The 27614-nt window shown below is 40.4% G+C and overlaps 1 protein-coding gene across 10 annotated transcripts in view; it reads left to right on the top strand.

The window, feature by feature from the left end:
• The window catches only part of LOC117605360 (phosphatase and actin regulator 2), a 172690-nt gene that overhangs the window by 61623 nt on the left and 83453 nt on the right, over window positions 1-27614 (top strand). For all 10 annotated transcript variants that reach the window (XM_034326608.2, XM_034326613.2, XM_034326604.2 and 7 more), the window contains 3 exons: window positions 1914-2078; window positions 2163-2261; window positions 4056-4370. In XM_034326608.2, the coding sequence (XP_034182499.1) occupies window positions 1914-2078; window positions 2163-2261; window positions 4056-4370 (579 nt within the window). The remainder of the gene's footprint in view (window positions 1-1913; window positions 2079-2162; window positions 2262-4055; window positions 4371-27614) is intronic.

Below are 27614 nucleotides of genomic sequence, written 5' to 3'. Positions count from 1 at the left end.
CATTGATTTGATAATTTCACTAATTACCATCGAAGTGATCGTTTAAGGGTCGGTTACGGCTGGGCACTTTAATAAACAGAATAAATTCACCCTCCTGGTAGCGAGTGCCAAGAATTCAGCTTTCAAGATCCTCTAGCCAAAAGTGTCCCCCGGGGACGCTTAAGGCTGATAATCGTCGTCCTCGACGAAACTGCCCTACCGCACGTTATCATCCGGTATCCCCTGCTGCGAACAGCCCGAAATTGCCGTTTGACAACGACTACCCCTGCTCTTTCTTCCCTTTTATGCCCTCCCTCTCTGCGCTTTTACTTACCACCAAAGGAAGATACACGATCTTTTGCTCGGGGGTGTTGCAGCTGATGTTAAAGCTTCATCAAGATCCATATGTCCCAAACAGGATGTCGAGGGTGACTTTTTTTCGGTGCTCGTAGGGTGGGATTATTCAATTGTCGGTAATGTTGATCCTCGAAGGGCATTTATGACGCTGATTTGTTTAATCGAGGGTGCAAATGGTATATTTTAATTGGTGGTTCGTGCATTTGTTCGATTCTAGGGGGTGTTGATTAGATTTCGTGGTAATTATATGATACTATCGATTAATTTCCAAATTGAAATTTATAATAATAATTCCATAACGGAAGCTAATATTCATCAAGCTCTGCTAATTGATTTATGACTAATCACCAAATGGACACTTTTAGAGATATCATAAGCGCGAAACTCGAATGGCTCGATGAATTAATTGCCCTACCGATTAATTAGTCGTTAACAGAGGATCCTATTATCAAAACTAATTAGCGGTTAGTAGAGCGGAATACATCAAAGCTGTACTTTTACAATGATAAAACACGAAATACCATTACGTGTGCGACATCGAAGTACGATCAATCACAGTTTCTTTGACAAAGTGTAGTTCAGTTTTGATTTGTTATCGAAGCTCGTTAACGCGATTGCAAAAACTTCTCGAAGCCCACCTGAAGTCCCTAAGGGGAGCTCTTCTTTGGCGAGAAACGACAGCCATTAAATATCTATGGGGCCACGGTGTCGGGTATTGATTTTATGGTGACATCGACATGGCCGTCTAACAATGAATTAAGAGCCAGGTCTCTGGTGGCCAAATTCCATAGGATTTTCCACGAATATTCGTTCGCCGATTATAATCCTGTTTCTACCGGAAAGGTGCAATAACCTGTGGCAATAATTTTCACTTCCGGCTGCAATGGAAGTCGTTTCTCATAATATTATCATCATAAATTACGAACTTTTCTTCCATGCTTGCTTTCAGAAGATTCTTCCTGGCCAAAGACAAAGAATGAAATACAATAGAATCTTGAAGAAAATTCAAGAAAATATTTTCTTGAAAATATAAATGGCTCTTTCCTTTTTCAATACAAATTTTTTATCATTGTACAAGTGTTTCTTTATTGAAACATTTGAATGCAATCGACTTTTAAACATTTCATCCTTATTGTATTTAATTTGGCAAATTTAACGAGATTCTATGTATTTTTTTTTTTCTCTTACAGTTCAGGTTATTCGAAGCGTGTGAATTTATTGAAGATTAATACGTTTTATCAATTTTCCCGTGATATTGTGTTGGTTGCAAAAAGTTTGTTTTCAAATAAAGCATCGCTATGAACGATAACCATATTTACATGGTAATTGGTTTTGTTAAAGCGATCGATCCCCGTGTGCGAGGGTGGTAAACGTTTTCTCTAGGGGTAGTTTCATCCCTCGTCGGTAAGGTAGAAATTCCTGGCTTCCATTTTCCACGAAAACGGGGAGGAATGACGAGAAACGTATCCCAAGTCGATAACCGAGCCACTGAAATTACAGACCCTCGTTTTACCAGCAATCGTTTTCATTCCATCGTTTCAAAGGTAATTAACAATGTTTGGCACTTTGTTTTGCAGCGAAGAAACAAAATGGGGCGGCTCTGCGAACGAATAGTCTTGGCTCCGGGGCGAGAACACCACCCCTCGAAAGGAAAAGCAAGTTCTCAGCCCTCGGTAGACTCTTCAAGCCTTGGAAATGGAAACGAAAAAAGAAATCGGATAAATTCGAAGCTGCCTCCTTGTGTAAGTACATTTTTAAAAAAATTTTAATTATTAAAGGAGTTAATTCCTGCTAATGATAACCGGGATCGTTTATCGCGATTGCAGCGCTCGAGAGGAAAATCTCTGTACGAGCGAGCAGAGACGAGCTGGTACAGAAAGGAATACTGCTGCCCGTGATAAGGTCCACGTCGTTTCCAGAAAATGGTAAGTTTTACCATTTTGCCATCTGTTATCATTCTTGCCATGGTCGTTCGTGATTTATAGACAGATATACTGAAGTCAAATAACATTGCTTCGCTTGTTTCTCCCTGCGCTTTGAATAATTTATAAGCAAACTTGAAATCTTTTGAATATTGCCAAAGTTTAGGTGAGATTTTGTTTGTTCGAATGGAAGATTTTTCATTCTGACTAAAATACGCACATACGAGAAATATTAATCCAGAAACCTCTGTTATATTAATTAAAATACTATGGAGGGGTTCTAATTTCATGATGTTTTAAGATTATATTTTCACTTCATTTTCTTTTCTTTTTTTCAAAACGTAGTAAACCATGAAATTCGTAAATTTCCGTCAATGGATGGAAACTGTCCACCCTTCGCCTGATCAGGAAATAAGGGTTCACGGTCTCCGGATTGAAACGAGACGCGGACGGCAAGACACGTCGCGTCAGGATCGCTAAAGAATGTAATTGGGTTTCCTGTTCGTTATGGTGCAGACGTGGACTCAATTTCCGGCACCATGGGACAACATGTTCCCTGTAATCTCGTGTCGCGATAGTGCAGTTCATTTTTCAAAAATAAAACATCGTCGTTTCATTAACGATATTTCATTTCATCGTGACCGTCATTAATGTGATGCATTAATTTTCAATTAAAATGAAAAGAAATTGATCTCTTTAGTCACTGATTGTTTTATCATTGGGAGATAAAGTAATGGTCGATGTTACCGACGAAACTGATAAGACAGGCACTGTTCGATGATTTTTTTTTCTTTTTAGATAATAAACATTGACTTTTGACTTTGAAACATCAATTCAGTAGTTTAGTTCGATTTTATTGAAATTTCCTTATCCAGACAACATCGCGCAAAACACTTTCGAATGTAATTACGAAAGTGGGTCCAAAACATTCCTCTGATGAAACTCGAGTTGATTAATAGATTCTCTTCAGTCGGCACAACAATGCCTGTTGAACGTATTTCTTGTCGAAGAACTTTGTCGGATATTGATTTCCAACCTCTTCAACAGCTTCTACCATCATTCATCTTTCTCGGGGAGGTTCGTACAAGTTTGGAACACCGTGTTTCCCTGCTCGAACAGACCGAAATCTCTAATTAATTGTTGCTCGTGAATAAACGGGACCGTTTCGGGGAGGGTTGTTCAAAAACCATAGAGGTATTCGATGTTCTCGTGGTTTCCTGACGTGGAAATAGTTTTACTTTAAAATGAAACATTCAAATGAGAAATTATCAAATGAGTATTACTAGTAATTCATTCACTGTAATTCGTCAATATTCATTAATTTTCTCAGAGGTAATTAAATTTTCTCTTCCTATTAAATTTTGATTCATATCTTTTTCAATTATTGCACGTCTCTGAAGAATACAATTTTTATTTGAAAAAATCTCCAATCAGAGAACCACTCTTCATCTAGATGAATTAATATCCTTCATTAATTTTCCATCGCTTTGCCTGGAGACGTCACCTTTCTAACTTATCCATTTAATTTCATCTTAATCTCAGTCCCAGCCAAGTATCATTAATCATTGTTACATCAGAATAACGAAGACAAAGCGTCAAAGCCCCCTAAACTGCAAACAGAACCCCTTTCTCTGGCGTCGAACACAGCCCCTAATTTAACTCACATCCACGGAACGCGTTTGTCCAAAGCAAACTAATCGAAAATCTAATGGTAGACGAATCTAAGAGACTATTCGACGAACAGCTGCAGGGTAGATTAACATTTCAACTAAAAAGGAGCACGTCGGTCTGTTTCAGATGCGACGAACGACTCGCCCGATGGTCAGAAACCTCCTACCCCGCAACAAACTCATCAACAACAACAACAACAACAACAGCAACCAGTTGTTGGCGGGGTTGGTAGTGGGCCTGGCGGTACCCCTGCATCAACACCCACGTCTGTTGGTACTGTTCAGCAATCCCAACAATCCCAGCAAGTACCATCGGCCACGCCAACCCCTACGACTGCCAATCCGCATTCTACAGGACCACCCAGCAATCAACCCTCGCCTCATCCCTCGCCCCTTTACCCAGGGATGCCGCAGGTTGGCCAACCCAACGGCAGCACGCAAGGTAAGATGCAAACATCTATGTAATCTTCTATGGAAGACGGTAATAGTGATGGTTGATCGGATAGGAATTTATCAAATTGATCGAACAAAGATAAACGGCTATGTAGAAGCTCGTACGTTATTGAATCCGTTTAGTTCAACAGGTGAATAAGTAATAGCTAAACTCTCTGTCGCGGTTGCTTCCGCTACATTCATATTTTGCTAGAATTGCAGTATAACAATAATAAATATTAAACATCTTAGATTCTTACGAATATCTCAAGCCTATGCACTGAAATACAAAATAGGGAGTAAATGATAGTATCTTTTTGCAATTATCCTTGACACGAGACTGGAATTATACTCCTCTTCGACGTACCGAGATATACAATAATCGCCTACGATTTGAAATATCGATTCTGGGATAAAGCTGTCACAAGGTTTTCCAGAAAACTGCAATTTTCTAGCAAGATAAGTATCAGAGTGGTGTGGTTGCAAAAGAGACAAGGGAAATTATACTCTCGTTCGCGTAGTATTTAACACGAACGCGTAGAATCGCGCCCGGTACAGGCGTTGACCTAATTACCAGGAGTCACGTGCTAGAGGCGGCATTAATGGGCTACCCAAGTATGATCATGGTATGTCGTCTTGCATGGAAGCCGCTTAAATATCTCACGGAATCTCCGCCTCGGCCATTCGAGTCGCGCAATAACTCTGTCAACGTTAAATCGTGCTCGTCGTTCGATTAATAACCGATGACTATCGTATTTGATTTTATTCAGCTAACGGACGATATTATTCGTGAAATTCGCGAGGAAAATTTGGAAATTCATAGGAAGAACATTGTACGCGATACATTAACAATTTAACGAGCTGGCGAATATTTGTCGCTAGTAGCAGATGTTTGCCAGCATATTGTCTAACACGCTAGCGAGTAAATTGCATCGCGCAATCTACGCGCAACGATCACGTTCCTCGGCGTCGCGACGCGTTACATGCAAATTAGACGACGTTCTCCGTTCGGTTACCATTTCGCACAGCTCGTGACGGTTCTTTAAACAAACAACCGGACGATCAAAGCGTTCGAACGATTCGCAAATCGCAATAAACTAAAGAATCGCAACAGGTGCTAGGGATAAAAGAATCCTGCGAAAATTAGAAAATCGTCGCGTCGGAAGAAAGGGGTGGAATTGGATTTGTTCACGATCGAATCCATTCGAACGCATCAGTTTACACGTCTGGATGATAAGTGTAGTTTTCCGGCTTCTCTTTGAACCACAAAGGAAACCCGATATCCTTGGCTGGTTGATGGTCAGATAAGAAGCACGAGAAAGGGGGTGAACAATTGGGGTGCGTTCTCGAGCCGTTGGATTTCAGAACTCGATACAATGTTTGGATATCGCGTGTCCCTCGAGGAAAGATTCCTTTTCGTTCCATGCAAATTCTAGTCCGAAAATCTGTGTCTCTATTTTCTTTTTATCGAAACAGAAACCCTTAATCATCGACAGGAACATTTACAAAAATTAACCCTCTCGATCTTCCCGGATATCTCGATCGAACAGTTAGGGAAAAAGTTGCTCGTGGCTTCCTCTATTGAAAGTTAATATCGCGTCAGGGTAAGAAACGTCGATCGTCGGATTTCGTCGTTTCAGCATCGACCGATCCAGACGTCATAGAAATGTTTTTTTTTTTCTCGCCGAGTCTTTTTCGGATCCTGTTCCTAGTTAAACAGGGAAAAGACGAAGAGACCGCCCGAGGGTGGTAGGGTGAATTAAACGGCCGTGATGGAGGCTGTGGGACGGAACGGGTGCAAACAGAGGATAAAACGTCGTACAGACTGTAGGGGTTGGGTTTACCGTATGCCTCCTCGTCTGTCTCGAGCAAGAAAGAACCATGGGAGGCAACGACGATCGATACGCTTCTCTGCGTATATCGCGAACTGAAGAGCCTACCAGCCATTTCTGTCCTCCTCTCTCTGTCCTCTACCCTCTCTTCTTTCTTTATTTTTATCCCTCGCTACCCCTTTTCTTCGTGCATTCGTTTGGGGGGAAAAAACGTGCATTCAAAAGAATCGAAAAACCAGCTGAAAACACGTGCTGTTTTTGTCAACGTTCGCGTCATTCTACGATTCTGATGTTCCAGCCAATCTGCGGATGCGAATAACGTTGTTGCAAGTTGATTTCTAAAGTAGTTTCACGTTCTTTTCAAGGTTGATATGATTTTCTTTTCGAGTTAGTTCTAAAGGATTTTACAACGAATAGAGTTCCATTAGCAAGTCCCGTGAAATGATCCTTCTCACGGTGACGGATCGGCGTTGAGAGCAAGACTAAAGGGAGATTCGGCGTCGGAGAATATCAGGGTCACCGTTAACGAGACACGAGATGTAGGCGTCGTGGTTGATGGGTCTCTGGGTTAAGGAGATTGTTCGAATCCAACGAAGGGAAGACGAGCTTGGAATGGGGTGACACTTGACTAACCGCTAAACGTTCGAGGGAGACATTTATTGCGAGATTCGAAATGGTTGTTTGAAGAAGACGTCCCGTTATTCCGCACGATTAACCATTTATTTTACTGGCAAAATCGGGGTTTCGAAATTACGTAGATTCTGTCTCGAGAAATTATGCAAATGTTTCGCATCAGCTGATCAGATTCCTCTTCGTATTATTTCATGCGTTCAATTTAACCCTCCGACGACGGACCATGGAGAGATCCCAAGTTTTAATTTAATTTTGTATTTCACAAGACACAAGGGATCCAGACTCCGCTGTTCAAGGGTTGAAGAAAGGGTTGAATCAGGTACATCTGTAGCAACTTGATACCGAGTCCATTACAACCCGTCGCCATTAATTTGTCAATTTTCCGCGACGTATATACATGCGGTAGACAGGGGAAAAAGGTGAAAGTATCTTTCCCCATAGGATTGAACTGCAATATGGTAAAAGCCTGATCCACACCGAAGTGACTCGCTTCAGCGTGCATATTTCAGTGCATCGGTGCGCGTTCGTTGTTTTCCCTCTTCGCGTACGTGCTACCCGAATGACGGAGGGTGAAGAGGGTGCACCGTTGGCTGAGGACGAAAGGGTGCGCGTCGGAGAAGCCAGGGTGCAACCGGTCGATATTGACGCAGCTCGTGGTGAAACCTTAGGCCGACCGTCGACGACGAAATTTCAGACGATCGAGAAATTCGTTTGATCGGTCGCGCCCGATCACGATCGAACGCGTCTAATGCAAGCGGTGTGAATAATTTAAATAATTAGCCCGACTGGCTAGACCTACCCTTTACCGGACGACCAATTTCTTGCCGGTTAATTGATTTCCAACCCCTAGCCACGGAGATCGCTGAATGAGATCTCTCGAGCGAATTTCGATCTACGATGAGAGTTTATTAATATTCTGAAAGGTTTTGTTTTTTTTTTCTCATTCGAATCGAGGCTGTTGAACCCTTCGTGATTTTACAACCCTTCATCGAGCTATCTCGTGATGAGTGATTGAACCAGCTAGATCAAGGGATGTAATTTTTCTGATTGAATGTTTCTAATGGAGTTGCGGGAACTTATAAATTTTCTTTAGATACAGACCTCTCTCACGGAAGCATGTTTTCCTAATGGATATCAGGAATCCATCGAGGAACTTGCATTTCCGGAATTTTCAAAGCCAAAGATGAATTTTCCACTTCGCATCCGTCTTGAATACTCGGTAATGCATTTCTGCATTTCCGGGTGACCAAAGTGGATCAACTCAAAGTTCGCCCAAGTTGTTTGCCGAACAGCGAGAAACCTGTCCAACCATTTCCCGAGGCGTTGTTAAACTTATGCTGGATTTCCACGTTTTACGGACAGAATTTTCCAAGAAATTTATAAAACCTGTATCTTTTATAGCGTTATTTTTCTCGTCGAAAAACTGAACAACTTTTCCGTTCGACAACGGTATAATTTTATTCCAAATTAGGGGAGCACTTAGAATTTTGTGCATCGATTGTGTTCAACCAGACTAATCCGCGTCACGGTTCGAATCGCGGTTTACGTGAAAAACTGTGGAATAATCGAGAGGAACCAACAAAAATTTGTCGCGCACCGGTAACCAGGGAAATTAAATCGCTCGATAACGATCGTTCCGTATAGTCGTGTGCCAATGAAAGCTCAGATTCCATTTGCACCAGCGGAACAATAAAAGCAATAAACGTTTTCGGGGGGAAGCAATAAACGAATCGCGATGCCGTGAAATAATCCGCGTGTCGCGTGATCCGATCGCTGCAACTCCACGAATTTCGCGGCTACGATTCCACGAGGTAATGAAATTAGCGTGATTCTTCAGGGTTACGACTGTAAGCTTATAGGGTGAAAGTTTCGTGAAATCGGATAGGGCACCCTTCCGTTGAAATTCCACCTTCTTCGTACAAGGAACGAGGGTAGTTTTCTTGCTTTATGGAATTATTTCCAACGCATTAGGTAATTAGTAATTTGTTTGCCACTTAATGCAATATTTTATAACGTCAGTTACCTCTCAACTTTTCGTGCTGTAAATTGAATTGCCTCGCGGCTAAAGTCTTATTCCACGCAAACTCCCGGTGAATGAATGAAAAATTTCGTGGTTGCCAGTCGTTGCTCGCAAAATGGCGTAAATATTTGGCCGACAAGGGTCAGGAAAACTCGACGGAACAGAGAGAAACGAGGAACATTGAATGATGAACGGGTCTCGACTTTGACATCGAGAATTTAGTCCCTATGGTTCTTTCTATGACTTGTTTTCAACTTCTTACGCATCTAAACCCTTTTGTTTAGATATAGAAATTGTTAACTAATTTTTAATAATAAGTCTGCGTCGTAAATCTGAATTTGGAAAGTAAACGTAACGGGAAGTTAACCACCGTAGAAAATTTACAGAGTTTTGTTTCCTTTGCTAATAAAAGTTTCGAACGTTTCGAACTGGAAAGAAAGTCAACCCCTTTCTAGCCTGGCAGTATAAAGTCTTTATAGAAAAAGCCTCATGGGGATTGAAAGTTGTGCATTTTCGTATAGTTGGTCTTTATTTACGTATATAATATTTATTGAGTTTAAATAGGTTGTTCCTGTTATATTTTAATTAAACTTGCTGCAAAGTTTCACTGGTCAAATTTTCTTTTGGCAAATGTGCTTCTTCGGGAATTAGTTGTCACGATGAAATTTCAAGAGACTTTAGCCGTGTGTTTCATGAGAAAATAATGCTAATGGTTTTGTTAAAACTTTCTGCGATTTGTATATTTATTGTGGTTTTAATGTTTAGTTGGAAATTTTTCAGCAATATTTCATATTTAGCAGAATTAAATTCTCCTCTGGTATGCATTGCAAAAGATCGCGACTTCTGAACAATTTTAATCGTCTATGAATAAATTATTCATTCCAGTATGACGTAATTCCAAAGACTGTTAATAGAAGCTGCTCTACTTAAGAGGAGGATTTGATTAAATTGACATCGTCGGCAACCAGATGTATTTTTACCATAATATGAAATAGCACTTCTTTTATAAGAAATATTTATTTTAAACGAACCAGAAGAAAATGCTGTTAATATTTACAACCTGCAATCAATTACATTATCCTGCTATTTGCAATGCAAATTTTATTTCATGCATTTTGTGTAATAACAAATTAATCTAATAAACAGAATTTCATAATGTAATAGCTTCAAACTAGGATGGTCAGGTAAAATGAATTAATGGTACTGACCTAGTTTCAGCGTGCACTTTATTTCCATACGTGTAACTGTGATAAAATAAGAAATAGGATGCAGCGTTGAATGATCGATCGCTATCGCGGCAACTTCTTATCAGATTCTGAAACTCCATCGAGTATTTCTCGGATTTCGCGTTGCTGAAAATCTGTTAAACATCCTGGAAACACGTTCGTCCGTGTATTTAAATATTCGCTTGCGAAACTTTAGAAAGGAAGTAGTCCGTGACGAAGAAAACTTCTCCAACTGGAATTCGTTCAATTTTTTTCGCTCAATTCCCAGTAACTTTTTCTTCCCGATTCGATTCACTTTTCTCCATATTTCACGGAACCAACGCGATTTTCCAACTCCTCGGACGTTGAACTTCCCAATAAGATCGATGATTCTTAAGCTATTACGTTGGAACGAATCGGAGCCGGGTACGCTTCCAACCCCTCTTTTTTCGACTAATCGCTTCTGCATGGACCAGACAGCGACGTCGACGATAATTCCTCGCTCGTTTTGTCGACAAATTGGAAATCGATGTACGCGAACACCGCCGCGGCGAACCGTGTTTTATCGAATTCGCGTACATATTCAAAAATCGATTCGCTCGTAAGGTGGAAAATGAAAAAGCTTCCATTGCTGCGGGTTGAAATAAAAATCGGAAAGCATCAGGGTAGTTCAAATTTTCGGGTACCCGCACAGCCCTAATAAGTATCATAGTACCAAGCTTCATTAAGATAATTATAGCTAATGGTGTCTCGTTAAGTAGCGTAATTGTATAATGTGGTATAATGGGTTATAATGGTAACTGGGTCAGGCTATTACTTTGTTGCAAGTGAAAAGAAATTAAACAAAATTTTGAAAAGATGCTTATTAACAAAATCTACGTCGAATTTTGATCGTTCTACAACATTAACAGACCCCATTCAACTTTATACCTGCAGTTCGTTCTCATTCTAATATCACCCCTATTTTCTTCAATAACTCCCTCCTCAAAGCTTCTACTTCTATTTACTGTGACTCTGGCTGGCATTTTAGATGAGAATAAAACCCCGACTGGAATGAAACTCAATAGAATGGCAAACGGTTGTAGCGCGGTACTCACGCGACCTAAATCGCTATTTTCCAGCTACATATATCGATAAATCGTATATCGTTTGAGGGTGTTTGAAACTCCCACGACACGTGGTATGGCCTTATTTTTTCATCGTCGCGAGGCTCGGGGCTCTTTCGCACGTGTTACAGTTTCACCATACATTCGGGATGTTCATTATCTTATAGGAAGATACGGTACAGCGATAGAAACTCGGGTTATAATCATGATTGTATGGTAAAGTTTTGATTAAAACGTTGATTGTAGCTAGTTCAACTATGGCAGGTGTTAGATACTCGATTCAATCAAATATTTACATTTTCGATATGGTCGAAGTAAAATTTGCAATAATTTTTAAATAAAAATTTCCATTGTTAATCCTTTGCGTTGGATTACCCCTAATAGCGAGAGAATTGAAAGCAATCCTGTCTCGTATTGCGGGGGGTTAGGTAAAAATTTTGCAGTTCCGTTTAAGCGTTAATTTCCTCACGGTTCAGAAGCAAAATCGAGGACGTTCGTTATAAAAACGCGGTGAATTAATAGCTTTGTTCTGTATTCTGGTTCTTCTTGCGCCGCGAACGGCAAAGCTGACCGCTTGGAAATAATTCCGTTCGAGCAGGCGTTTCGATTGTCACCGAGGTGGACACAGCGAGACCGCGACAATTATACAGTCCCTGGCTGCCTTTTTAACGATCTTATTCTGGTTAACGGCCACCAGGAGAAGCGAACTCCGACTGACAGCAATTAAAATTCGTCGACGAAACAATTAGCGAAGCACGCGTTTCTCGCTGGCAATTCGTAATTGCGAGTAGATTAAAGTTTGTAAATGCTGAGTTTCTGCTTTTAAACATTTATTAACCTTTATTTTTCAACTTTATCGATACATTATATTCGAAAATAATAAAAGGGCTAAATGTTAGGAAGAAGTTTTCGATCGTCTGAGGAACGCATCGTTTCACCCTTTTGCATGAATTCGTTGCACGTTCGACATCCCGGCGAAGATGTCGTTCCGCTCCCTGCGGCTGCTTCCTACAGGGTCTTTGTCGTTGTTAATTGCAGCTTTCCTAATTGAGAGTTTAATGGCGACGCGAGTGGCGCGAGGTCGGCCCTCTGGAATTCTTTGATCTCGCTCGCTCGCCGTTCACCCTTTTCTTCTTTCCCTCTGCACGTCTTCCTTCTACGTGAATTCATCCCCCGGCCTCCTCCCTTGCCTCTTAACAACGACGAAAGTGTTTCACGGCAAGCTCTCTCGCCATTGATATATCCCCCTCTATGTTTTATTTTTCAACGTGAACCGAGGCATTTTCTTGTTTCACGAGTCGCTTCGCGAAAAAAGTCGCCCCAGCCGAGAATGACGGATGAGCTGTTTGATCGTATGTTCTGTAATTTACTGAAACTCGAAGTAGATTGACTTTAAAATTGAATTGGAAAATAAAATAGAAATAGCTATTGTTGCAAAAATAATAATTTCAAAATATTATTTGAAGTATAACCCATTTTGTAAGCTTCCGTCACGATCCAGGGTTAAGATCTTCTGCCGGTCAAACCTAAATCAACAACTTTCTCCAACTGTATCTCTGGAAGAAGGGTTCAGTTAATCCCAGCAGTCTGGTCGTACGATTCTGGAGGGAGTATCGAATATCTGGATAAGGGTTCAGCAACCCTGGATTCGTATCAGGTGCACGTCCATGGATAGACGCACAAACCGGGCAGGTATAAACCAGCCACGCTGGTCGCGACTACGGTAGAGGGGTTGGTTAGGGGAGGGAGAAAACGCGCAAAGGTGGCGTCGGCGTCGCGACGCCTGGAGAGAGTCAGTCACCAGCCGACCTCAACGTGCCGCGTAACCTCGCTCGTCGACCCAGAAACCTCGCAGTTCTTGGTGTCGTCGCGTTGAAACGGAAACGAGGATTGTTGCGGGACCGGAAGCGTCGCCGCGAGAAAAACCGTGGAGATCGAATGTTCCTTGGCGCCATTTCGGTGCGTCCGCTCGGGAAAAAGAGAGAAATCGAGAGTGCTCGAGGAAACGAGGGGACGATTTTCCTTTCTTCGTGTAAACTTTATCGAACAGGCAGATTATTTAACATTTGATACGTGCTTTTGTTAGTAAAATTTCGATTCACCTTTCGCCTCTTCCCATTCGATTTTTAAATATTTATTCATTCTATGGATAAAAACATCTCGCACGTCAGGTCATATGATACAAATATAGTTAAACAGCGAGAATTATAACACGTTAGCACGTTGATATTAATATGTCGGTATTATATTTGCAACTGATTCTATGGAGTCAGATAGCAAATTTGATACACGTAAATATAGTACAATCAAATTTTTATCTTCCACGCGTTTGCAGAATTTAATACATTGACTGTGACAGTGAAAGCAACCATGCACGTATAACGCAGCACAGTTTATAAACTTAATGAAAAAATAATTTTGAATGAGAATAATTATACAATTTTTCATTTTCCATATCTGGTTTGACCCATCTTCACGGTGAAGTATATAGCCTTAGGCCGTGGTTACAGTGGAAGCGTTTGCTTAACCCTTTCGGTGCTTAATACATTTGAGGAGTAGGTCGTTCAAACATGAAGTATGAAAGGGTTAAATAAATTAAAAAGAGATTCACTAAATAGAATCTAATAACGAGGGTGGTTACATTGAACCACTGTAGCCTTGGGAGGATATACGTATATGCTGCGGATTAGGGTTGTAAAATTACCCTTAAATACGAGAATAGTTTCTCTCGCGACGAGGAAATTGGGTCATCCCCGCGTGATCCAATTGCAAATATTTTGTCCTTCGCTGGATACCATTTTCTCGACGATGTTTTCCAGAAGAGTCCCTTGACCGAGCAGCATGCGTCATCCCGGGTATCCGCGTGACCCGGCGACCCATGTAGCTGGGGTCGCTGTATACACCACCCGGATGCTACCGATGATTCTTCCACTTCTTTTCTCTCGTTTTTTTTTTTTTTTTTTTTTTTTCATTCTTCGTTCACCCAGTTTCCTTTGGTCGCGTTCCTGTACACCATTGTGTCGCGAGCGGAAACTATCATAGATGGTACGAGCCGCTTGCCAGCCGATTTACAGAATCGCTGGGCAAACTGTGCTCGTAGCTTTGGGCGAAGGAATTTCTTCTGGGAATTGTGTTTGAAAATAGTGGTCAAGTTTAGGGGAGTAACACAGAATATACGGTTGTCGCAACGCGAAAATTGCAATTCGGATGCGTAAAAGTATGTCAGGTACAGGCGAATAAGTTGAAAAGTTTTCTTCGTAACCATGATCAGGAGTTCCATTCTCAATTTTTTTTCTCAAGTACTTTTAACCTTCTGGGAAATGTCAGTTCAGGGATTTGATCGATGATCAGAGATTGCATTTTAAGCAGATTGAAGCTGAGAACTTTGCTCGGAGATGATATCATTTTCGAACAGAGAGAAGGATTGGTGACACGAAGTTACCTATCAAATGCGATTAAGCTGCGCCCTGGATAGATCAAGAATAGATGAATAGATCTGTATCGAAGAATAGATGCTTCCATGTTTGCTCTAGTTGCATCCACTGCTTTTCAAATATAGTTAACTTGTCTCAGAATGGATGATCAGTCTCTTCTGTGTTAGTCTACTATCTTTGAATCGAATCACTTCAATAACGTTTCAATTTGTAATTGACAATTGGTCCGAGGATTAAGCTTGTTATCTCAAGATTCTAAAAATCTTCAGAGGTTTTAGAGCTTTATGAAAATTTCATGAATTGGTAGGATAAATGCACGTGGCAGTAACGAGGATCTTCCTTTTAAAAGTTGATTCGAAAATAAGTTTTTATTCATACAATTTTTCGTAATAATTTAACGATACTTGGACGTCGAAGAGAATTACATGCTGTATAAGATATCAACCACTCCACGTTGAATATTGTGTACAGAGCTGACGTCGGTGAACTGCATCGATCGGTGCAACGTTATTTCTGAATGGCCGGGGCATGTCTTTATCGTGTTCTCGGCTTTAGAAGTGAAACATTGTTGCTCATGTAATATTGGCAAAGTTATCATAAGCCCTGTGAAAAGTTTTAAACTGCATCTTTGTGGTTTTTTCCATAGACTTTAAGTGTCTTACTCGAGAAGCTGTAATTTTGTCATTTTAATCTGTCTTGAATAATTAAAAAGTACTGAAAACTCAGGAAGGATTCTACATGCAAGAAGTAATCAAAAGAAATTCATATTTTTTATTCAACTTTCACTTTCTAAATAACAGTATAAATGTATTTTCTTTTATGTCACATAGATCGTCTACTTTCATTTCACACCGTTCGGAAATGATTCAATTTCTTTCTAGATTCTTATTTGAGATGTATCTTATAGAATCTATCAAGAATTCATGAAAAATTATTGATTTTTGCGAGAGTACTTCGCTAAGCGGATCGTTCAACCGTGAAGAGATACTCTCTGCAGCAACTGAAGCGAGAATTTCCTCGATAAAATTCGACTCCGTTGTTCGATTTTTCTTAAGAATCCCGTTGAAAGCGAATTACGACGCGACTTTCGATCAGTGATCGATGATGCTTCTATACATTTCAGGAAACTCTTAGAAAGTTCTCTGGTACATTCACTGGGACCTATAAACGTCTTATCGATCCTTCCTGGAGGCGATTCAAAACCGCAATTTACTGCTAAACGATACTGTTTATCTTAAGTTTTATTAGGCCAACGTTAATTTTATTGTAAATTAGATTTTTCTTTAAAGAGGCTCATTTAGATCTGGTCGCTAGGTATTCGAATATATTATCAAAAAAATTCTTGCATAATTTATTCTTATCTGCAAATTATTCATCGTTTACGCAAAGATTTGGGATCTCTCGCTAATTTTTATGAAACGTAATTATCATTTCAAGTTATTCACGTCGTGTTAACAAATGACATCATAAAGTAAAGCGTTCAATAAGAAGAGCGAACTACATAAATCGTTTCCTCGTTCCTCGAAGACTCATTTCATATTTCCATCGTCGACTGATCGCGACGATCCTCGCGATCGCCATTTAATCCCGCAATTAAACGTTCCCAGATAATATAACGGCTTATCGAGGCTCGTAGAGAGGGAGAGCGGAGCCGTGTTTCGATACAGATTCGCGAACCTTATCGCCTTAACCGACCCTCTGCCACTCGTCGATAAGCCATTGTTTACTCTCGAACACGATCCGCGCATTGACACGATCATTCTGACGTCGCTGTCTCGATCGAAAGTTTGATTTTTCTGCAGAGCGGACTACTCTAAAAGGAGATTCGATTTCCTGCGACCGGAAATGATAAACTGCACCACCGTTAACGAGACGATACTCGTCAAACGTATGGTGATTTTGTAAAAAGAATTATACGATGTTGATAGTGAGAGGAGCCATAGTGCTTTTATTGTAGAAGTTAGCAACGTGTAGTGTGCTTTTACGAGGAAGTAGGTGGAAAATAGTGTTCAATGTTTCCTGAAGAGGAAGAGAATCGGAAGCCAGTGGATTAAATATTAAAAACTGGAAAGTCAGGTCTACGATGGATATACATCGTTGAATGTGATACTAAGGAAAAGTGAAGAAGTTTTTAAATAAAAGAACGAGAAACACTTCAGAAATTTCAGCAAGAAATCTATCTATTCTTCCAGAATTATTGATAATTATTTAACAAGAAAAATCTCTAATGCTCTTCCTAAAAGCAAAATAAGAAGAAACAATCCCTGTTCGTTATCCTAATAAAAGACCCAACTAAACTGCACTTGACAATCTTCATGACTTAATTGCAACGAGTCTGATCTCTATATAATCTCACGAAAAAATAAAGACCTCGGTGTTTTGGAAGTAGAAAAGTTGGCAGACGAGGTTGGCGAGGAAAAGGTGGTGGTGAGCGCTCGAGAGTTGGCCTGTCGAGCTCTTTGGCGCGGGGAAAAAGCGAGCGTTGCAAATTTTCGCGACACCGAGACGAGGTTGGTCCCGGTGCGAGCGAAGGGGAGGAGGCCGTATGCAGAAGCAACGGATGCGGACGCAGCCGGAAACGACACAACCGGGGCGAGGAAGAAGCGGACGCAGTCGTACAGGGAGTCACTGACCTCTCACCCCCAATCACAGTCCAAAGTGTGATGTTTGATGCTGCAGTGGTGTTTTATGCGGCGACGTCGAAAAGGTGTGCATCCCCGCCGATCCGTTCCACTGACCTAATTTTCCCTTGGACTGCAGTCGCAGTCGCAGCATCGCAACCCTCCTCCCCCCACCCTCGCGTAACCGTGTTCTTCGTGTTTTCCAGCTTCATTCACCCCGTATTCGCTACGATTTCCTCGATCCGTTTGCTCTGGCATCGAGCTTCACCGGGATAAAAAAAAAGAGGGTTACAGAGATCTGGCTCGACTGGTGGTTATCTTTGATAGCAGGGAGTGGAGACCCCGGGGGCGCTTTCGAAAGCACCAACCGCGATTGTTTTTACGGATTTTTGACTACGAATGGCACTTGTTGCCCGCTCATAAGAATATGGGTCGTCTTTAAAATAACTGAAAACCGTTTTTAAATTGCCCTTTCATTAAAAAACCACCCCTTACTTTTAGTGGCAACTTAATATTGTAGACATCCTGATAACAGGTTTTATTCTTAAATTTATCAGAAATTTCCAAGTGATCCCAATTTTTTGGAGTACTTGAGAGATTGTTTAATTTTGTTCCCAGTAATTACCGTGTACGATGTAGCTTGAGTGACGCTGAAAGGTTGGATTTTTTCATCATATTTACTTGATGTGTTTATTCGAGAGGAATTTGTAATCCATAGTCGATGATTAATGGTAGGTGTAATTAGTCATTTTCTTTAGGGTCACGCGTATGATTCCGGAACACAGATAAGGGTAGCACTTGCACTACTGTGATTATTATCGTTAAATAACTACAACAGTCTAAATATCACTTAAGATTAATTGACGTCAATCCCCTTCGTTGAAGAACACAACACTTTACGCTCGGGCCAGGTTTCAATCCCCTTCAGTATTTCAGACAAAAAATCTGGTCGTAGAGGTGACAAATCGAGAGGTCGGAATCAATAATCAGCGAATTTCACCCAACAACCGCAGACCAATTAAAATATATTCAGGAGAAAAGCGTCCGGTATCGATGTACCAAGCCCACAAGAGGCTACGAAACTCTGGAGGACTTGGTAAACGGGTTAACGGGGTTGCATTAATTAGCGCGACTCGAATCGAATGAATCGATGCCGGGTTTAATTTACGTTAGTACCGTTTCGAGTCGAACAAGCGAGCTCGATCGATTTCCATCTGGAGAGCTAACCAAAAGCCTGTGGGAGGAAGGATGGGAATAGGGTGCTTCATCTACTCGGTGAAGTGTCAGCACGAGTGTTCGGTGTCGTAGGTAAGAGAAGCGACGCGACGCAGCCAATGGTCCTGAAGAGGCAACGATCGCCCTCCAAGTAGATCTAACCTTCTATTCCCGTATATTGTGTCGATTAACCCTTTCGATGCTGTGGTCGAAAGTTAAAGGTGATTCTAAATGAACGGCAAGAAATTTGCAGAAAGGTATTGGAAATACAATTAGACATTTTCAGAAACACATCTTTATTCATAATTAGTCATTCATTGGAGTATAATGGAAGATTAGTATATTCATTTGGATTAAGGTTACATTTTATACGGTAACAAGAACATTTTTCGTTGACCTTCTCGCTTTGACGTGGGTGACAAGTGGAAGAAAGAAACAGAGACGATTGAAAGACATCCCGTGGAGGCCACTCAGGTCGGCCGACATCCTTTCCTCATTAACTTAATTTTGAGTAATTAGAAGAGCCAGGAGCGTCGTCGACAACCTTTTCCGCGTTTTTGTTCGACCTAATTTCGTGGTCACTGTGTTTCTTCTATTTTTCTCTGAAATTCAGTGTCTCGTTGAATTGCTTCTCTCTGTTTTCTTTTCATTTTTAGGCGCTTTTCTCTTAATTGAGATGGTATCTCAGGTAACCTTCGAACGAACAAATTCGCTACATTATACTCTTGCGTAATATCCTCGTATAGTACTTTCTGGTAACTGAGCTATAAACTTCTAGCAGCTGCTCGAAACACCCCTCAGTCTCGTTTCTATCGATCGCGAAGTTACGAATCTTGCGGAAAAGAGTGCTAGAATGGAAAGTCACGAGACTTGCGAGGTCTCGTTATCGTCGGAACACGGTTTACGTGACACGAATGCCGTATATCGACTCGTTCCATGAACCATACTAGATGGAATTAGCCGTGAACGGCCGTGAAAAGCGTCTAACGAAAATACCAAGCTGAAAATAATCCACGGAGGTGCGTCATTTTGGATGAAGACCACGTCCGTCGGGTAATTGAAACCCTGTTCCATGCTATCGTCAGGTCGTTGACGCTTTCATCAGACACCTGTTTTCTGAAGATTGGTGTTTTCCTTCCTGTTTACCAGATCGATCCTTCGCCAATCTGGATGTGTTTTAGATCTTCTAATTCTCTAGCGTTCATCTTGTTAGCTGATATTCCTGCAAAAACGAAAGATAACTTAATTAAATTTACTTAAAGTGATTGATATGAAATTGATTCGAAATTTCTAAAATTTTTCGTGGTAGACGAACATCTGACATGCCTGCTGTTTCCTTCGGTTGCCAAATAGGGTTGAACGAGTGTCGCGTGTTTCCCCGGAAACACCACTTTGTGATCCTTCACGATGAAGACTTTCGAGACTGTCTGAGATCGTAGGATGGGTCCTTTCATGGTTTGCAGACCTTACCCTTGAGAACCGACGTAGAGCAGGGTACACACGAGGGTTGCAAGATGCAGTCTCAACGAAATACAATAACGATAGGAATGTTTGTCTATACACCTCTGGGGAATGTATATCTTTTTATTTATTCCATCTATGAAGTTTTTTCCTGAAATTTTATGTTCAATTTTATCTTCCACCTGTCTGGTTTCCTGCATTTTTCTCTGTTATAAAACACCTACGTACCAGATGTTCTTTTCCATTTCCCTATTTCTTATTTTTATATTTTGAATTATTGAATTTTTAAAGTTCCATTTTACTTTGGAATCTCTATGAAAATAGAGTTTATACGCGGAATTTGAAACATGTCATTATCCGCATAGTTGGTTTGTATTATTTAGGTTCTACGTTTACTTGGGATCGTGTAAATTATTCAGCAACCGCATCTGTCTGGACTTATTCATGCGGTTCCAGAGTTCAGCCCTTTAGAAATTGTTGAACGAGAAATTCAATTTTCAAGTTAACAAACCCGCTAGAATTAAGGCTCGACTTGTTCGTTGCGATACGTCGACGAAACAGAACTTTAGTTCGTTCATCCTAATCCGGTACATGTATTAGATTCTCGCGGATGATTAAATTGACGTTCGTTGAAGATCCCTCGAGCCCTTTGGATCATCACTTACGCGGCTAATTAATATTCAAAACCCATCTGGGACCAGACCAATGCACATTTGACTCGCGGTTAAACTTAATCCGAAGAACATTAATTTCCCTGTAGGAAAATTTGAAAAATTTAGTAGACTTCGACTTTAGTAGAAAGTGAGAATTTTTGCTTCCCATATATCGCGATTTTCCCAAAGGAAGTCTACTTTACTCGATACTGTATATTTCAGATTTAACATTCTTTAATTCTCTCGTTATTGTATTTTGCACGTGTCGTTGATTAATTCACGTGATATTTGAGTCATCGATATTTGTTATGAACGAACGTTCCATCGTTTAATTAAACTGATAATGATATCCAGTTATCATTGTTATTTCATTCGATTTTTATCAGATAATCAAATGCATTAATTTTAATCTCGGTATCAGTTTCATTTCATTGAAATTTTCCATGATATTCGTTTTGAAGTGTAGTTAAAATTGTTATTCTTTTTAATATTGAATCAAGTGTTGACGTGTGTTTTATACAAACGAACAAATACATCATTTTTGACGCGATTTACTAATTACAGTATTGGATGTTTGCAAGAGATCGAACTCGAATCTCGGTAACTGGTTCATTATCTACACGTACACACGTTGTCACGTATTGTTGATAATGCATCCGTCGTTCATCAGTGCCGTTGGCTCATCATTAATCAATCATCCCCTTCGCTTTTCTCTCGCTCTCATTATTACATTCGTCGCATAATTGTGCTCTCGAACTCGGCAACCCTTTTCAACTTTGCAATTTTAATACTGCCTCGTTTTATAATTGAATATTTCACGAATTAAAACTTTCGATGTAATTACATTAAATTTAGTTACACTTTCGAATCTTTTTAAATTAGGTTTTTCGTGCTATGGTATGGATCTTTGAAGTTTTTTTCCAGTTGGCTAAAGGAAACGCGGTTACGGAGATAATACATTAATTACAAATTAATTACATTAACCAAGCACCTACCATCTCCGTTCCTCGAGAGTGTTTCTCACCCCCTTGAATCTCGAGTCTCGCATTCCTTAGGTTTACAATTTTTTCTCCGGTTTTCCTCGACGTCTACCCTTTGTTCAATCCCCTTGTGCTCGTCTCGTGGAGAGTAAACCAACGTCTCTCCCTTGTCTTTCAAACCCCTTCCCGTTCTTTTCGCGAAATGAGAGTCTGAGCAGAGATTTTCGCGCGAGAAGTTCTCCGTGATTCAGGAAGTAAGCAGCCCTTGATACTCGCTTGTGTTCGCGCTACGTCTTCCTAGCGAGCCACCCCTCAACCATCCGAAAAGGGTGGAACGCGAGCGTTTGCGGCCGCTTATGAGCGGAACGCGGATGTTTGCGGTAGCTAGAAATTATTCGTGTACTCGAAGCATGCACCGGCGAGATTGCGTGCAGTTTGCCAAAATTTTCTGCGGATATTAAGGGTGACGAGGGGGTGAGCTAGTGTACGAGATGATAGGTAAATTTTACGACCAGCTTGGATGTTATAGGTAAACGTTACCCGTTATATACTGTAGCCTTAGGAAAATACAAGCTTTGATGAAAATGTTTGGAGGGATTCGAACATACTAATAACAAATTAATTTTGTTTATATAATCTTTGAGTTTCCTCTATGAAATTTTCTCTTTTCTCAAAAATATTTTCGATGAAATTGAACACATTATCGAATGCTTTCTACGAAATTTACATTACCTGTCTAATTAGCGTAATTACCGTGGTCGCTAAAATCAATACTAATGAAGTTATCACCACTGGCAATAAATTGCAGTACACATAAATTCCGGAATACAAACTACAATATATTCTGTAACCTTTATTTCGTTTTAATTGTAATTAGTACATTGAATTACAGTAGTATTTTAACAGAATATACAAACATTCACCACGAGATTTCAATTTTCCTATATGAAGTTAACATTTATCTATCAGTTGATGTGAATTATCGTCTGTGGCATAATTGACTTCGTCAGACAAACAGAAAGTAAAAATTCGTGATAACATTCTGTAATCAACCCTGTCTGAATTCAAGTCCACATCCTCGTTCGGGTAAAAGGCTGGCCATACTGCAAAGCTCCAGCATGGAGTTGTTAAAAGTCCGAAGGAGTCATTATCGCGTGGAAACAACTCGCTCGGCTGACTTTCATCGTTCCAGAAACGCGTCCTCTTCGTTCTTCAGCTCGATAGCGTAGCTTTGGACCTGTTGTCGAAGGCCAAGCACAAAGCCAGCCCCGTTGCTCGCGTTTCCGGGTCAGAGTTCAACGCTCGTGGCCGGGATAGTCGCACACGCGCACACCCGCTCGATGCCGGGCTGAAAGTCGCGCGTATGGCGAGAACTCGCGAGCAGATTCGAAATGAATAGATCAAAGGGATACGCGTGAAAACGCGTCGCGATCTACCGAGTAACACAGCGTTTCGACGTCGTATCTCGCCGCGGAATAATGGACAGGTCTTTTTTTTCTTCTTCTTCTTGTTTTACGCCACGATTTCCCCGTTCGAATTCACGGAAACGTGAAAAGTACGCTTTTTGTCTCGGGAAAATGCCGTTTTTTTGGCTCTTGAACACCTCGCGGAATGACGACCGTAGGCTCGGTCTTTCGATGCTTAAAAACACGCCGCTGCGATCCGTGAAATAATTTGAATTTATTTGTATTTTTTTTAAAACCGAGTTTGCATTTAGAAAGAAAATAGAAATAACTTTTTGCGACAACTTTTCGAACAATAGGAAAGGGTGTTTGAAAAGAAAAAAAAGAAGAAAACTTCGAGCAGGGTTTTCAGTGGTATTAACCATTTCGAAGCGCAAAGATATTTGCATCCTTAAATTCAGATTCTGAGATCGAAAGATTCTACCGAAGTCGAGTTTCTCTTTACTAAATCGCTAGGAAGAGAATTCTTTTCTCATTTTATTTTTCCAACGATTTTACAGTATAAAACCTTCTCGACAAAGCTTTATTTCACATTCAAAGCTCTGAATCCTTCAAATAATCTGATTATCCGATGGAGTATTATTTTTGTTCGACGGGGGAGTAATTTAGTGATTCAACAGTTGCTGATACTATTACGTATCACAAGGTTTACATCACGCAAAGGACAATGAACTACGGCCTGATTTCGATGAATTCCAAGCATAATCTGATGATCAAATACTGGCCATTTAATTCCGATCGATCGTGTTTCTATAGAATTTCTGTCCCTGATTACTCGTAATTGTTCTGTATTTAAAAAAAGCCAATTTCAGTGCATCGATTTTCTCATTTATGAAATTCGCAGAATTTGTTACAGCCTTGTTTAAATTTTTCTGTATTTCTCTTGCATTGAGTATTATCTCTTTGTTTCAAATACATACAGCTAATTAACGAAATTTTTGTTTTAAAATGTTAATTTCAGAATTAAAGCACTGTCTTTACTGATATTTTATTGTTCGACGCACAAGTATTTGAATTGTTTTTCAGCAATCTTTGTAAAGAATATTCCAGTTGGTTTAATGAAATTAATTGAAAAAGAGGAATACTGAAAGAAATATTATATTCCAGAAATACGATATCGAAAAAACAGAAACAATGACACACAGCGACAAAGGGAGGGAAATAGAGAGAGTTCAGAGAATATAAAAGTGAGAAACACGGGACAGGAAATTGAAACGTTTTAATCCTCAAGGATTTCTGAATGGGTCTCTTTGATTTCTCCTATCTATGAAACGTTATCGTTGCTCTCAAACAATAGAAGAATAGGATCAAATGGACGTTTTCAATGGCACATGAAATTTTCGTCTGTTGGCTCGATCGATCGATAGACATTTTGTTTTCTATATCCATGTAACCAAAAAATCATTTTGCGTTATTTTGTCATCTTCAATAGTAAATTACAAAATTAAGAGAGAAATTCACTTTGGAGAAAAAATTATAAGCCAAAGGTTTCATTGAAAAATGTCCTTCACTTCAGCTATCATTTGATTAAAGTCTTTTCATTACTGGTGTCTTACTCTTTGATCAATTCTGCTCTTTACAAACTATCTCTGAAGCTTACCGTCTTTAATTTGCCATATTTTGCATAATAATAAACAATTTTTTAATACAAGTTTCTTGTTTCGTTACATTCGATCGATGACAGAGTCGGAAAATGTAACGTCCATGAGATTCTTTTTGTGAAAATGTCAGAGGAGAGAATTGGTAGAAGATCAAACACCTTTTGGAGATATTCCAAGCGATACTGGCTAGTTGGTTGTAGTTTAAAAAAGCAGAAAAAACAATTATTCTTGAAACAGAATCGACATCGATCAAAGGGGAATTCGAAAAAGAATGAAATTCAATTGGGATTAGGCAGTTGATGCGTTTCATTGACTTCTGAACTGACGGCCGGTTAGAAATGAAATCGACAGGGGATGAATCTCTTCTTTTTTTTATTTCTCGTTTTAAGAAGGTCGGAGTATTTTAAGAAAAAAGCTTCAACCTAAGTCAAGTAAATCCAACGAGTCGAGCAGAATGCCGGCGCTAAATTCCCACGATGTAAATCACCCCCAACCCTCGTTTCCTCACGAGGGTCCTTCGTGAAGAATAAACCAGCCGCCTTCGCGTTGCATACTGAATAAATTCAAGCAACGTTTGAATCATGGTTCATGCATTCAATGCTAGGTTTGATTTTTACGAGAATTCGTCCTACCCTATTCTCCATTTTCTTAAATCAAATGAAACACTGTCTGGAATCTTCGACTCGCATCACCGATTAAAAAATATCCATGCACAAGTTCGACGCGAATAAAATGTATAATAAACATCCACGTTCTGCTCATAAAACGTGCATCTCAATTTGCGTAATATAATTTTGCAACAAAATTAACAAGCTCCTCTATATTCAAAGCCAGCTGCTGCACGTAGCCGTAGCAATTTTTTTATCGCACGAAAGCGGCAATTCGTTTCGAGGCTGCGTTTCCATCGCAGTTTCCGTTTTTATTTCCATCCCCGTTCCTCCAGAACGAAGCTCTCCCGTTATCCAACGGACGGTTTATAAGGGTTTTTAACGCAACTCCGAACGTTAATGCAATTTCCTTGGACTATCCATTAGCGGGCTCAAAATTTCAACCCTTTCGAGCCAACCACCGGTTCGTTCCTTGTCAAGATGCAATCTCGATGCGGTTTAATCTCGTTTATGCATTAGCCGGAATAGTCTGTACCATTAGACGGGGCTATTCCCTTTTGCTTCTTTGTCTTTCATATCTGTTCCTTCCTCTTATTTTCTTTGATTCCCATCGATGCCGCTTCGTTGCCGCTGCTACATTATTTAATTAACTCCAGAAAGGTGCTTTAAGATGCAGAGGGAATGGAAATAGTAAAATTAGATTATTATTCTGTACCTTGCTCTTCTCTTGATAAAATGTTTACAGAAATTAGGTGATGTTAAGTATAATAAAAACAAAGGTATTTTATGCTAAAAGTAACATTTATTTAAATACACTTGGAGCGTAATAAAGTACTGTGGATGTAAAACTACAGAACAAATTAAAACTCAGAATTACTCGAATCTTCATTAGAAAATCGTTTGTGCGATACATAACCGCCTCTTATCAAGCCGGCTGATATCGAGTCGATAAAACGTCAGGATTCGACTCGATATTACGTTGCAACCCCCCGATGAACCCCGTGGTAGTCTGAAAGGGTTTCGAAATTGCGTGCTAGCGCTATCCGATCAGTTTTCAAGGATGCCACGATCTCTTCTATAAATTGCGTCTCGGTTCAACGGCAGACGTCGTGTTCCCTGGATACGATCGATTTCCGGTTACAGGATCCTCCTCGATCCTGAAGAACCTCTAGATTCAGATTGAAAAAAGGAATGTGGAGACGGTTGATTGAGAAACAAGACGAAGTGCCAGAGAGGAATATGTTAATTTTCTGAAAAGCTGAAGGGCTGAAAGTCTGCTTGAAGCTCGCGAAAGACGACGTTAAACGATCCGAAAACCTTTTTCCTCTTTTTCGAACGGATATGAGCGTTGGACGAGTTTGCGAGGAGACTCGTGGGCTCGTAGAATTTTGATGGTAGGAGAAATTGAACGAGCACGCTTTCAGAAGCTTCGCGTGGAGAATTTTTACGCTCGGTTTCAATTTCTTATTGCTGAAGAGATCGAGTCCTTTTTCTGCTATCTCTGATCATTCCTAGCTCTCTTATTTTTATCGGTACACGCAGAAGTAGTGGGCTATGTTTAACCCTTTCAGAGATAAGGAAAATATAGCGAGGTGTTTCAGAACGCTCGCTAATACAGATAATTTCCTGGTCGAGCACAATTGATGAGACGGATTCTATCGCGTAAACGAGTTCAATTCGTTCATCATCGCGGGAGGCAAATTCTCTTGGTATCCAGCTCCTATCGGAGATAAACCAATGATTGGCTGGAAATTAATTCCACGCCGTCGCGTATCGATAACGGTGATAGATAAAATGAGAAATATATCAGCGAACCGATCGCGAGTAGATAGAGAAAAGGAGAAACGGTTCGTTGGGACGAAGGCAATTTGCCAGTTCGCCTGGAACATCGACGTCGACGTGGATTCGAAGAAAAAACAGGGCATCGTGCGAGAATGGAAAGGCAAAGGAAAAAAGAAACAAGGGAAAGAGTTTTATTTCGTCGATTAATTGGCGTTCGTGACGTGCTCGTTTTCGAGCACGTAATTAGGAGCTGACTATTCGTTGACGTTTCCCCTGGAGGAAGGAATGTGTAATGGGATGGTGTGTTAAAGTTAAATTCCTTCAAAAGCATTTATTTGATTAAATTTTATTATCTGTATTTTAGAAACAGATACTTTATCTCGATACTTGAAAGTTCTCGTCATGCAAGGGTGAAAATAATTTCCAAGGGATGACTCGTGTATCTTCCACATCTCGTCCTCCCAAAAAGCAGGATTCATAGCTCGAAACTTCCGGCGGAGCAATAATTCTGCTAGGCGAAATGTTTCGGGAGTTACGAGTTACTGTGGTCCAAGTAGCGAGACGTAACTCAAGCCCGACAAGGGCCAGTAGAACAGGTCCGTGCGATATCAGCCGGTCTGGCGTACCAAACGTTCTCTGC

This window comes from Osmia lignaria, chromosome 3 (assembly GCF_051020975.1).
Source record: "Osmia lignaria lignaria isolate PbOS001 chromosome 3, iyOsmLign1, whole genome shotgun sequence".
Classification (NCBI taxonomy): Eukaryota; Metazoa; Arthropoda; class Insecta; order Hymenoptera; family Megachilidae; genus Osmia; species Osmia lignaria.
Note: the sequence above shows the minus strand (reverse complement) of the source record. Positions and strands in the feature narration are given on the sequence as shown.